General features: G+C 34.6%; 1 protein-coding gene across 2 annotated transcripts in view; it reads left to right on the plus strand.

The window, feature by feature from the left end:
- Positions 1-14471, plus strand: part of PTPRQ (protein tyrosine phosphatase receptor type Q) — a gene marked incomplete at its 5' end in the record, with an annotated part of 251914 nt that overhangs the window by 181744 nt on the left and 55699 nt on the right. For both annotated transcript variants that reach the window (XM_082665174.1, XM_082665173.1), the window contains 4 exons: positions 4925-5111; positions 8325-8569; positions 10886-10952; positions 13925-14083. In XM_082665174.1, coding sequence (XP_082521300.1) covers positions 4925-5111; positions 8325-8569; positions 10886-10952; positions 13925-14083 — 658 coding nt within the window. The remainder of the gene's footprint in view (positions 1-4924; positions 5112-8324; positions 8570-10885; positions 10953-13924; positions 14084-14471) is intronic.

The following is a 14471-nucleotide window of genomic DNA, read 5'->3' on the forward strand; positions in this document are numbered from 1 at the left end:
GGCTTCCCTGGTGGCGCAGTGGTTGAGAGTCCGCCTGCCGATGCAGGGGACACGGGTTCGTGCCCCGGTCCGGGGAGATCCCACATGCCATGCAGCGGCTGGGCCCGTGAGCCATGGCCGCTGAGCCTGCGCGTCCGGAGCCTGTGCTCCGCAACGGGAGAGGCCACAACAGTGAGAGGCCCACGTACCGCAAAAAAAAAAAAAAAAAAAAAATGTTAATGCTGTGCTCTATCAAGTAAAGGACACTTTATTAAGGAAAAAGCTCTCTCTTGGAATTTGGTTGTGTTTAAAGGAGGGAAAAATAAGACAGTAAAAAAAGTGATTTATAACCTCTTTCTCTTAGCATTCTTACTGAGATTAAAAATGAGCAAGGGAAAGAGAGAAGGATGGAAAGATAACTAATATTGTAATTGCTTATTTCAGTTACATATTAGCTCTTCATATGCACTGTATTATATCTTATCTAATAACATTTTGATGTAAATGCTATCGTCTTCATTTTGCATAAAGGGGAACTGAGGCACAGAGATGATAAATAACTTCTCAAATATTAAGACGTGGCTAAAACCAGTAGACAATGGTGTGATGGAAAATAGGAAAAACCATCAAAAAGCAAATAAAAATTGCCAAACTGAAATATATGCTCACCAAAACACCTTTGGATCAAAGATAGCAAAAATTCAAACAGATTCTAACACTTCAGAGTTTCCCTAGGATTCTTGGAACTAAGTTGTCATTTGTTCCTTCTTCCCTTCATTCTTTCAACACACTTTATATTTTTAATTTTTATATTGGAGCATAGTTGATTAACAATGTTGCGTTAGTTTCAGGTGTACAGCAAAGTGATTCAGTTATACATATATACATGCATCAATTCTTTTTCAAATTCTTATCCCATTTAGGTTATTACAGAATACTGAGCAGAGTTCCCTGTGCTATGCAGTAGTTCCTTGTTGGTTATCTATTTTAAAAATAGCAATGTGTACATGTCAATCCCAAACTCCCAACACGCTTTTAAATACATTCAAATGCCAGCACTGTGGTACGTGCTGGGTATGTAGAAGTGAACAAGTCTGACGTGGTCATTATCCTTATAGAGTTTATCTGCAGCTCATTTCATGAATATATAACTATCTACCTTCAAAAGTCATTGGCTCGCAGGCCAAAGAAGAACGTATGTCACTGAATTTAGGACTTACGCTGCAGCCTGGCCTCTGTCAAATACTAACCGCAAGAGCATAAAACTCTTCCCTTAAAAGACTCAAATTAAGCAAAAATTGACAATCTTGAATAAAGATATATGGGCTCAGATATCATCCTGGATGATTCTACTGGATATTAATGCATTTTGTGGCCCTTTGTTTGTCGGCCCCTTTATTTTTTAACTTAGCAAATAGTTAGTAGCTTCTTTCACCAAGACAAAGATGGAAAACAAAGTTCTGCTTCCAAGTAGCTCACACTCTAGAGAATGACACCAGAATATAAAGAGCTAGTTGTAGAGTATGAGGTATGCAGTCTTTTTTGGAATATAAACTAACAAAGTAATTAAAGTTTCTGTTATGGGGGACATAATATATAGAGGAGACTGCACAGAGAAGATGAAATTTGTTCTCTTCTGGGATGTAAGAATTAAATGGGGGTGTACCAGGTGGGGAAGAGTGCAGGTGGGGCAGGCAAAGGAGAGGAAAATAGAACCAGAATCTAATTACTGACAGTGTATATGAAACAACCACACTTCAAAAAAAATGGCAGACATTTCATCATAATAATCGATGATCAAATATGAGCAAACGAATTTGGAACTGATTGAAGGGAAATGATGGGTCAAAAAGGTCTGAGGTTTCAGTCCTGGGTAAGTGGACGAATATTAGTTAATGATAGTAGGTTTAGTGAAGAAAGAAAATGAATTTTTCCACATGCTGTATTTGAGGGCCCAGCATTCTTTTTGAATTTTACTGTATATTTTTTAAGATATAGTAGATCACATGCATGTTATTTCATGTTTTACTACTTGCTATTTGTTATCCATTTTTTAATGGAAGGCATTGGAATAATTTCGTTTTACTTTATAAGACCACGCCCCATGACTTGGTGTAGAGAGGTCTGGACTCTTCAAAGACCTGGGAGTAAATCCTGTCTCAGCTACCAAGTTGCTATGGCATCTTGAGGAATTCACCTCAACTCAATAAAATCAGAGTTGAAATAGCTATAGTAGTCAGGCAAGGAACATCAAGGAACAGTCACAATGAAGCTTCAGTGATGAATTGGAGACCCCTGCCCCATTAGAGGAGTCACCTGTCACTCATCTCTAGATAATTGTTACCCAGCATGAATACAAGCCTAGTCATAGGGGAAATTTTAAAAGCCCGATTTGTATGAGATATTTAGATGTTGACAACTAATTAAATACATACACACTTTCTACCAGTGGGTGCATGCACCCGATCAATTGGATTCCTACACTGATTGATTTGTTTTTCTGACATTTTAGAGGTGGAACACCTCCCTCCACTGCTCTGGTTCGATCTGTTTGACTTTTTGCAAATCTGATATTTTTCAGCCTTTTGCTGTGTTTCTCATAGCAACATCGTTTTTAGTTAAAAAAGCTTTTAGAAAAGAGCATTTGAAGAACATATTAAACAAAAAAAACGTCTTTCAAAGTTATGACAGAGGGTCAGGTTGAAAATGAACTTGATAGTGAGGACAGTGTATCCAACTTGTTTTTAAGTCTTTCAAGTACTTGAGAGAAGCAGGCATAATAGGATTTCAAACTTGCTGTTGTTCATCTCAGGCAAAGCCCTTCTATTTAGTGCTAGAAACTTTAGCTGTGTTTAATCCCTACAGTGAATAGGCCAGACTCTCCATCAAAGACAGACTATGTTTTAATAAATTATACAACTATATTTAATATATCTAAGCATACTCATTTGTACACATTTAATAATTATGACATCATGTTAATTGATTCCTTACTTAGTGCCTTGCATGGTGCTAGATCAGTTTTTCAAACTTCAATTATGACCAGCATTTTTTAAATGAATTGGAGTAAAATTAAAAAGAGCAGAAAATATCAAAGTGCATTTCAGAAGTTGTATTTCTGAAAAGCAATTTTCAGTTATAAAGAATACACACACACACACATCCTGAATTATGTTGCAAAATGTGTTTCATTTTTGTTGATCATGGTAAAAAAAAAAAAATTGCAGATTTCTGTGCCAGCTACTTCAGATCTGTTTTTTCTAAATCATCAAAATATTTTAAGTAGATATTACCACCCCAATCTTACATATACAGAAAGTAAGACAGCATAAATGACTTATCAAATGCTACAGGAGTTATTAAGTGACCAGGTTGGGATTTGAACCCCTGATGGCTGGGTACCAACCTATATTCTTTCTTCTGTAAAACATTGGAGTATAAAAACAAACAAATGGGACCTAATGAAACTTAAAGGCTTTTGCACAGCAAAGGAAACCATAAACAAGACCAAAAGACAACCCTCAGAATGGGAGAAAATATTTGCAAATGAAGCAACTGACAAAGGATTAATTTCCAAAATTTACAAGCAGCTCATGCAGCTCAATATCAAAAAAAACAAACAACCCAATCCAAAAATGGGCAGAAGACCTAAATAGACATTTCTCCAAAGAAGATATACAGATTGCCAACAAACACATGAAAGAATGCTCAACATCACTGATCATTAGAGAAATGCAAATCAGAACAACCATGAGGTATCACCTCACACCAGTCAGAATGGCCATCATCAAAAAATCTACAAACAATAAATGCTGGAGAGAGTGTGGAGAAAAGGGAACCCTCTTGCACCGTTGGTGGGACTGTAAATTGTTACAGCCACTATGGAGAACAATATGGAGGTTCCTTAAAAGACTAAAAATAGAACTACCATATGACCCAGCAATCCCACTACTGGGCATATACCCTGAGAAAACCATAATTCAAAAAGAGTCATGTACCCCAATGTTCATTGCAGCACTATTTACAATAGCCAGGACATGGAAGCAACCTAAGTGTCCATCGACAGATGAATGGATAAAGAAGATGTGGCACATATATACAACGGATACAATGGATATACAATGGAATATTATTTTCCACTGAGTTATTTGTAGTGAGGTGGATGTACCTAGAGTCTGTCATACAGACTATATGTACCTAGAGTCTGATGTACCTAGATGTACCTAGAGTCTGTCATACAGAGTGGAGTCAGAAAGAGAAAAACAAATACTGTATGCTAACACATATATATGGAATCTAAAAAAAAATAAAAGGTTCTGAAGAACATAGGGGCAGGACAGGAATAAAGACACAGACCTACTAGAGAATGGACTTGAGGACACGAGGAGGGGGAAGGGTAAGCTGGGACGGAGTGAGAGAGTGGCATGGACTTATATATACTACCAAATGTAAAACAGCTAGCTAGTCGGAAGCAGCCGCATAGCACAGGGAGATCAGTTCAATGCTTTGTGACCACCTAGAGGTGTGGGATTGGGATGGTGGGAGGGAGATGCAAGAGGGAGGAGATATGGGGATATATGTGTATATATAGCTGATTCACTTTGTTATAAAGCAGAAACTAACACACCATTGTAAAGCAATTATACTCCAATAAAGATGTTAAAAAATAATTGGAGTATAAATTTCATTGACTGCGGAGATGATTTCTGCTTGTTCTGATTAATTGTGATTGATTTTTTTCTTTTACTTTCAATTGTTGAAATAATTGTAATTAGTAAACTGTTAAAGTAGCACTTCGGATTTCCCAGGTCTGTCTGACTGTAAATAAAAGAATTTTTAAATCTTGGCTAGAAAAATATACCACTCATAGCTTTCTATTTTTATGTTTTAGTGATTTGTATCTCAAGTGCTGCTTCCTTTAATTGTTAGCTATTTTTTCCTGTAGGTAGATAGTGATGAATTTAATATTTCCTTAATCAAGTCAAATGGAGAAAATAAAACCATAGAAATTAAAGATCTGAAAATATTCACAAGATATTCCGTGGTGATCACTGCATTCACTGGAAATATTAGTGCTGCGTATGTGGAAGGAAAGTCGAGTGCTGAAGTGATTGTTACTACTTTAGAATCAGGTAAGGTTTATTTTTCATGCTAAAAATTGACTGAGTTAGGTGTCTTTCTTACAGTTTCTCACACCTTACCCTACAAAGCATATGTGTTAAAAGAAATTTTTTAAGCATATAAGTTTAAACTTCAGTGACTCACTGTGACTGACAAGAGTAAAGCTTTGTATTTACATTTTTGAGGCAAAGTGGAATTATGTAGAGTAATCAATACTTGTAAATACAAAAATAAATTAGTTCATAGTAAGGTAACCAATTGTACTTTTTTGCATTTATTTAAACACTATTTCAGAAGTTGAGTTACCTTGCCTAAGAGATGATTTTGTCCAACTGTCTATAGCCAATAAAGCTTCACCTTAAATTCCATTTTAATTATTTCTCTCCCACGGTTTAAATGCACATTAAAGTAATAATACTCCATTATTAAATAATCTAGAATTCAGAAGTAGAACCCAGGTTATGTTTCACCATATCTGTTTTCTTCACTTAGTTAAGTGACATGTTTTATTACATAATCTATTTGATAAATGTCAGAATCTGTACAGATTTCCTCCAGTTCCTATGAACAGGGTCTGAATGAATAATAAGATTGTAACCAATAAGAATTTAATGTGGAAAGTCAACTTCCCAGAACTCGCTTGCCCCATCCTCCTTCAGACTCCTGATGTTCTTTGCCACCAGATATATCTTTGGAAAGAGCACATGAAGGGATGTGTTGCTATAGTTTATTTGTTGCTATCTGTAAGGTAAGTATAGGAGGTAAAATATTTTTTAGCTAGTCTTTTCATTATGCTACATACTCTGTTGTCTATAAACTTACGGTTCTAAATTGAAAAGTACATCCTATCCTCAGCACCCTAAAATTCTGCTTGTTTCCATTTTGTGGCCATGTATATTCCAGGTACTTATTTTCTTATTACACTTTTTGCACTTCTCCCCCATCCTACCTATCTGTGAGGAAAGTTGCTGCTAAACTTATTCACATTCACACCACAAAGCACTGATTGCAAATCCTAATGTGTTAACTCTTCCAAGGATACCATAGTTTAATAAATTTCTACTAAACCTCTAAGAGTAGAATTTTAGACGTTAAACGAAAGATATTTGGCAGATAGAAGGTTCTTTCTAGCATTCAGATAATTCTTTCATGTATTCAGCTTTTTAAAGCTGATCCTAATTTTAGAGAAACAATTCTTATAAAAAGAAAAAATATATATGTTTCTTATGTATCATAAAAATGTATAACAGCAAATGTTGTGAAAATGTGTGTTGAACCAATTTAACCTTTATTTCAGCTATGCATTTTTTCATCCTGTGATATTTGGCACAATGACATGTTTATTTGCTTTTCTCTCTTTTCTTTCTCACTGTTATTTATTTACTTATTTTTTGCTTGCCATAGGGCACTATCTCTAGGGATGTTTGCAGCAATATCTGAATATCTGAATCATTGACAGCCAAATATCAACAGCCTTTTCATGGAAATTCTTAGAATTTTAGAATTTAGAATGGAATATCCATTTCAGTGTGATCAAAATAAGATACGTTCATTCAATGAGTCATTTATTTAAAGAACACTGATTATGTAGTACAACAAAAACTAGTCTTTCATAAAATTATTCATAAATAATTTTATCCTCATGTGTATCATTTTAAAATAATTTATTGATATTTAGCTAGTTACATGTTAGGATAACTTTTATTTATCAAAAATAAACTGGAATATCTAGAACATAAAGAAATCTTAAAATTCAACACTTAAAAAGAATCCTGTTAGAAAATTGACAACGTGAACAGACATTTTACCAGAGAGGATATATGACTGGCAGATAAACTCATGATAAGATAGGTTTTCAACACCATTAGCTATTGGGGAAATGCAAATTGAAACCACAGTGATATATCACTATACATCGACTAGAACAGATGAAATAATAATTTTTAAAATAGTGACAATACCAAATGTTGGAAAAGATGCAGAAATACTAGATCTCTCATACATTGCTAGTGGCAATGTAAAAGGGTATAGCTACAATGGAAAAATAGTTTGGTGATCTTTTATATACTACCAAATGTAAAATAGGTAGCTAGTGGGAAGCAGCCGCATAGCACAGGGAGATCAACTGGGAGCTTTGTGACCACCTAGAGGGGTGGGATAGGGAGGATGGGAGGGAGACATAAGAGGGAGGATATATGGTGATATATGTATATGTATAGCTGATTTACTTTGTTATAAAGCAGAAACTAACACACCATTGTAAAGCAATTATACTCCAATAAAGATGTTAAAAAAAATTTTTTTTTAAATGCACTTAACCACATGATCCACCAAATACACTCTTGGGCAACTATCATAGAGAATTGAAAACTTAATGTCCATGCAAATATCTGTATATGAATGTTAATAGAAGACTTATTAGTAATGACAACAACAAATAACTGGAAAAAACCCAAATGTTTTTATAAATTAAACTCGTACATCCATAAAATGGAACACTACTCAGCAATAAAAATAGAATGAACTATTGATATACAACAACCCTGATGGACCTCAAGGTCACTGTGCTATTGTCTTTTGCAAATGACAAAACTATGGAAATGGAGATTGATTAGTGTTGTGAGGAGGCATGGAGTGCAAGTCTAAGGGGACATTTCTTTATGGTGATGGAATAGTTTTGTATCTCATTTCTGGTGATGGTTACAGGAATCTACACATGGGATTAAATTGCATAGAACTACACGCAGATACAGGAAAGCATGAAAAATGGTGAAAACTGAATAACGTCTATAGTCAACATTATTGTACCAGTGTCTGTTTCCAGGTTTGATATTAAAAAACAGTTACATAAGATATCACCACTGGGGAAAGCTGGGGGAAGGTTACAGGGGACTGTATGTATGACTTTTGCAACTTCCTGTGAGTCTATACATTATTTTTAAGTTCAGAGTATCATAGAAATGCATTCTGTATAAAAATACATATATTACAAAAGGCTAAATAAATAAGCAAATAAATTGGATCACTGTTATGGTTTCTGTGATTTATAGATGTCAATGATTCTATAATGCATGAGCCATTTTGCTTGTTTTCAAAATTAAATAGCTTAAATGATCTGTGTAATACTCTTTATAAACAGAAACTTGAAGCAAATCAGTTTTATATGGACATCAAAATGAACACAAATTTTTTTTAAATTGTAATTGCTAAATATTTCATTTCAGTCCCTAAGGACCCACCGAACAACATGACATTTCAGAAGATACCAGATGAAGTTACAAAATTTCAGTTAACATTTCTTCCCCCTTCTCAACCTAATGGAAATATCCAAGTGTATCAAGCTTTGGTTTACCAAGAAGATGATCCCACTGCTGTCCAGATTCGCAACCTCAGTATTATCCAGAAAACGGACACATCTGTCATTGCAATGTTAGAAGGACTAAAAGGCGGACATACATACAACATCAGTGTAAGAATACATAGCTTTTAATTATTCACCTATCTTACAAAGTTGGTTTACAAACTCAGCATTCAAAAATACTGCAGCTGATGTACATAATACATTTTTCCTATCTTTTCGTGGGATCGCTTAAGACATGCCAACTGAAAATAAATTTGGAGAAACAAAATTGCTGCTTTCCTATTTTAATACAGCAAGTCCTGTGAAAATATGTAAACAACAAAAAAGTTTGCACAATTATAGTGGAAATCCAGAAATAAAGCAGGAAGAAAATCCACGTTAAAAGTTAAAGATCAGTGACCCCTGCTCGCCGAAACTAGAGAAAACCTGCGAGCAGCAATGAAGACCCAATGCATCCAAAAATAAATAAATAAAATCGATAAATAAAAGTTAAAGAGCAGATATATATAATGAGATGATTCTGCCTAAAGAAAAACTTTCTGTGTGATTATAGGTGGAAAATCAAATTTCAAAGGCAGAAGTCAGAAATAACTATGTGATTGAAATTCACATGTATTTCACACAACTATTACTAAAAGCTAATGTTATTTTACATCTTAATTCTAAATTATCCATTTGGTAAAGTAAATATGTGTGTGAGTTCATATACATACACCCAAACACATACACAATTTGTTTCATCCTTTCACTATTTTTGCATGTCTTGGAATTTTCAAACAATCATAAAGTTCAGAAAATCATCTTTTAAGCAACATAGAATTCACCCTATACATCCAAGTAGCTCCATAACTAATCTTCCTATCAACTGTTTATATCAGAAAACTGTCATTAATAATCTGTGTTCCCTCGCAAACTTTATATCTCATTATGTAATCTGACTTGCTAGGATTCTTGCTGCACGTACCATTAAATGAACCCCCGTTGTAGAAGATCTATTAGAGAGAAGGTGGTGGTTAAGGGAATGAACTGACCTAGGTTCAAATTCTGGCTCTGCTAGTTTCTTTCTGGGCAATTTCCTCAAATCTGTGCCTCAGTTTCCTTATCTGAAAAATTAGTAATAAAAATAGTAATTTCTATGTAGGATATTAATAGGTATGGTAGGTAGCAAGTGTTGTAACAGTTTTGGCTCTTGCAAATAAAAACAGGAAATAAAGTATAACCAATTCATAATTTACAGAAAAATCTGATTCTTTGCAAAGTGCAACATAGTGTCCTCAACACCTGAGAGTTTATTAGAAATGTGTAACTTTCGCACCTGTCCCAACCTACTGAATCAAAACCTACAGATCTTCATTTAACAGGGTTTGCAAGTGACTTCTTTGCTCACTGCAGGTTGAGAAGCACTGCCCAACTTTATTATCTCACTTAAAGGTTAGATTGTAAAGAAATAAAAATAACTAAGCACTTCATAACATCACTTTTATTTTGAATACTTCCTTTTTAAAATTACATGCACCAATAAATATTTCCTTTAGATATTTTTAAGCATTTTATGGGCTTGGTTTATTTAGTATACCTACCACATCACATATATTACTATTTTAATTCAATCAAAATACTTCTGAAGCTATCCAGGGGGTGGAGGGTGGGTCACTAACGTATGAAACAAATTTATTAATTCCAAAAATGATATATTCTGAATTGCGTTTATTGAATACAATGAAATTGGCCAAGAACACAGTCTTTATTTTACATAGCAAGATAAAGTGAATAAAAGAAGAGCCTGTGTCTGCAGCTTCCTAAGCACAAAGTTAATTGAAAGGATTCACGTTTGTGTAAATCACCCGCTGTAGATTCAAACAGCAATGCTTTATGTGTATATGCTGCATTATGCAGGGTATAGCGTCAGATATTTGGGGGCAGGGGTGAAGCAGGGTATAAAGGCCAACTTTCAGAGGGATGATTTAATACAGGAAAACTGGGAGGCTGAGGAATAGGGTTTCATCTCAGAGAAGGAAAAAAAAGAGCGTCTTGAATATGGATTTAAAGAAAGCCGGAGTTAACCTAGCTACAGAGAGAAGGAACAGATGTTGGAGTAGATGAAGAGAGAGTGTAGACATAGTGACTTTTCTGCTCTTTCCTCCTAAAGGTTCAAATCGAAGCCACATCATTCTTGGTCTGTATGATAGGGCTGTTTAGGTCACTTAGCCTTTGTTCTCAGGGCTTAGTACCATAATATCAGTTATAAGAACTATTTTATTGCTAACGTTCTTCCTCCATATATTAATTTGAGTGCAAGAAAATATAATTAACAGACTATATGAATTGTTTTCAAAAGTGCAATCATTTTAAAATGACATATAACCATATAACCATAACCATGCAATAATTTGAAAATAATAACAAGGTGTTTCTTTGTTTTAGGTTTATGCGATCAATAGTGCTGGTGCAGGGCCAAACGTTCAAATGAGAATAACCATGGATATTAAAGGTACATGAGCTGCCTTCCCATGAAATACTATTAATCAAAGAGTAATTATAATTTGTATTCTGTATTAGAGTTAAGGATGTAGTTAAGCTTTTAAACCATGCATATGCATATAATAAGCATATATTAAGTAATAAGTAATGTATGCTTATTCAGGCTATAATTAAAATATCTTAATCATAATGCAAATTACCATGTTAATTACAGAGAATGCCCACTGCTATTTATCTTATATTTCTTTTCTGCTAAATTTAAACTTTTCTGAGACAAGGTTTATAATTGTATTTTGTTTTTAAAATTTTATTGAAAAGAAAGCTCCTTTAAATTACCCGTGACTAGACTTCGACTAGTTCTAATTAGATTCCTTGACTGATCTTTATTTATTTTGAAAGTCAGATTCTTTTCAGTTAATCAAATAGTGCTTACTGAACTACCATATAATCAACTTTATGATTCTGACTATAAAAGTAGATCTATCAATTCATTATTGACAGGGATGTTTTTTCATAGAAAATATACAAAAATTTGGAGACTGCCTCCCCCACCAAATTCCACAAAAGCCATAAAAGATTACTAAGAGGACCTCGGGGGCATTCAGTCATTCAAGGTGCCTTCTCAAGACTGAAAATATGCACACAGTTTTGCCACTTCTCTAAAATCCTGTGTAAAACCTGCAGAGAGATTAAAAAAAAAAAGTGTATTGACCTTTAGTAGAATTCCACCTGATGCTCCTCTCTCTGAAACGAAAAGTAGCTTTTCTCAGTCTTTGGTAAGCATAGCACAGCACAGTGATCAAAAGTGCCAGCTTTTAGGCTGAGTCTAGAGTCAGGTTGCTGAGGTTGAATTCTGGATTGGCCACTTGATACCTGTTTGACTTTGGACAAGTTTCTGAACACCTGTAAGCCTGTAATGGAGATAATACTAGTTCCTACCTCGTAAGTTGCTGTGAGGATTAAAAGAGAGAATCTTTGAAAAACCCATGGGACAGTGCCTGGAAACAAGCATTGTTAAGAATAAGAACTAATCACTATAAGATGAAGCTGATACATTTTACTTTTTATCAATGGGTAGTTTATATAACTATAATACTATTTGTGTTATTTGCTTTTAGTTGATAAATATGTACTTGGAATGTACAAACTCCTGAAGTCTAAAAAATATCAGCTACTTTAGAAAATGACTTCATAAAGAAGAGCTTACCTCATACCATCCTAATTTCTCTTTGTTATTTAGTGGCAGACATATTCATATATTCAGTATACGGGTAACAATAGATGCATTATATTTATTTAGTAAAACTTCCCATTTCAGATACTTGCTCATCCTCAGGCAGACATGACTAGTTCTGACTTTCCATGCCTTACATAGGGTGGATAGACTCATGACCAGTTATCTAGAGAAGATATATGAGTACTAAGGGGCAGTGGTTCAGTCCTAGAGAAATGAATTTTTCTCCAGTAATATGCATGATTTTATTGACATGGAGTGACACTGGATTAATAGTTGTCTCATTAGATTTGCATTTGACAGATAATACCGAGTTGGATAGTACTGTCGCATGCCAGAGTCCTCTAACAGGAAACCTTGTCTTGGGGACTCCCCAGTGGCCTCTCTCCAAGTTTCTCAGAACTCCCTGAAACCTGAGGCCCTTCCTGCTGAATCCTTTCTTCCTTCCTTCTCCCCATTCACACGTGTCAGGCCTGTGATCATGCCACCTGCTATTGCTCCCTGCCCCTTGATTCTCATAGATATTTTCCCCAATAAACTTCTATACATCTAATGTCATCGTAACTTTTATGTCTCAGAGGAGTGAGCTAAGGGATCAAGTCAGAAAGATTTGGTTCCAGTCTTGATAGTTCCCTCTTACCACTACGTAGCATAAGACCATTTTCCTCATGTATAAAATGGAAATGATATTGGCAATTTTATGGCATTGTCGGAGAGGCTTTTTTAAAAGATTTTATAAATATGAGAATTGAAGTTTGATTAAGCAACTTACTGATGCTCAGCTAGTGTATGTAGCTATAAGATGAAATGAAACGAGAGGAGCTTCTACAAATGTTGATTTTGGAGGTACTTGCATGCATTGACGGTAAAACGTGAATTATCATGGCACTTTTAGAAAATTATTCTGGCAGTATCTGTTAAAGTTAAAAGTACATGTTTCTTTTGTTCCAGAAATTCTGCCCTTGGGAATATATTCCATAGAAATAAAAGGATCAGTAAATAAGGCTAAATGTATAAGGCTGAGTAGTGAAGCAAATGTTCAAAACCTGAAGGAAAAGTGAATTCCCATCACTAGATGAATGACTGAATAAATATGACGCAGTTGCACCATGATGTACAACATAGTCATTAAGAAGAATGAGTTAGCCAGAACTTGGTGACTTGAAAAGATTTACACAAGTCTTATTTAAGTGAGAAAAACAATATGTGGGGTAATTATAATACTTAATATAGCACCATTAAAACATATCAGTGAGAAGAATCCATGATGTATGACTTTATATGATTATGTGAACATAGAGAAAAATATGTGAGGATACCATCCAGATGTTTGGTATGGATAACTGCAGGGTTAGAGGGCAGGGCTCCTGGTATGACTAGAATAGAAACTGGTAAATCAGCTAAAGGAAGTAAAAGAAAAAAAAAAACATGAAAATACTAGTATGATTTAATGCATTTGTGAAAATTATAAATACAGTTTGAATTTCTTTAATATATAAAGAGGAGTCAGATGTCTGAAAATCACACCTGGGTCCCATTATCTTAGGCAAGTCTCAAATATATAATTATACCATTAGGAGGTAATAATTGCTAAATATCTGCTGTATCCAAACAGAAATCTGTTTCATTTGTTATTTATATTTGTCATCACTTTATCCGTAAATTACTGCATGAAAGGAGAATTCAAAATGATTTTCTCTGCAGAAACAAAAAATGAATTGGTAGTGATATTTCTTCTTTGTTTATAGCTCCAGCGCGACCAAAAACCAAACCAACCCCTATTTATGATGCCACGGGAAAACTTCTTGTGACTTCAACAACAATTACAATCAGAATGCCAATATGTTACTATAATGATGACCATGGACCAATCAAAAGTGTACAGGTGCTTGTAGCAGAAGCAGGAGGTATCATCACATGCCAGCTTATCTTGTCAAATTGCAGTGTGTGAACTGCTGAATGCTAAAGACATTTCAACTCAAAATTAGTAATATGAGGTTGACTCCTGATTATTATACATCTCTTGAGTTTAATAGATTGTCAATATTATTATTAATTTTACTGATCATTAATATATGCCTAAAATGTTTTACCAAAATTTTAAAAGGCATGGTTAAAATATGTGATTTATTTATTCCATATGCTGGTAGGATTGTGTTGAGTTTGGCAGGATCTTTGGAGGTGTGAAAGAGAGTTAGTTACCCTTGACGGAGGAATGTTTTTTCTCCGAGAAGTCATTCTCCACAATGCCTATGGATTCATGTGTGATGGGAATGGATAGGGTTCCCTAATTAT

Source organism: Grampus griseus, assembly GCF_964374135.1.
Source record: "Grampus griseus genome assembly, chromosome: 11".
Taxonomy (NCBI): domain Eukaryota; kingdom Metazoa; phylum Chordata; class Mammalia; order Artiodactyla; family Delphinidae; genus Grampus; species Grampus griseus.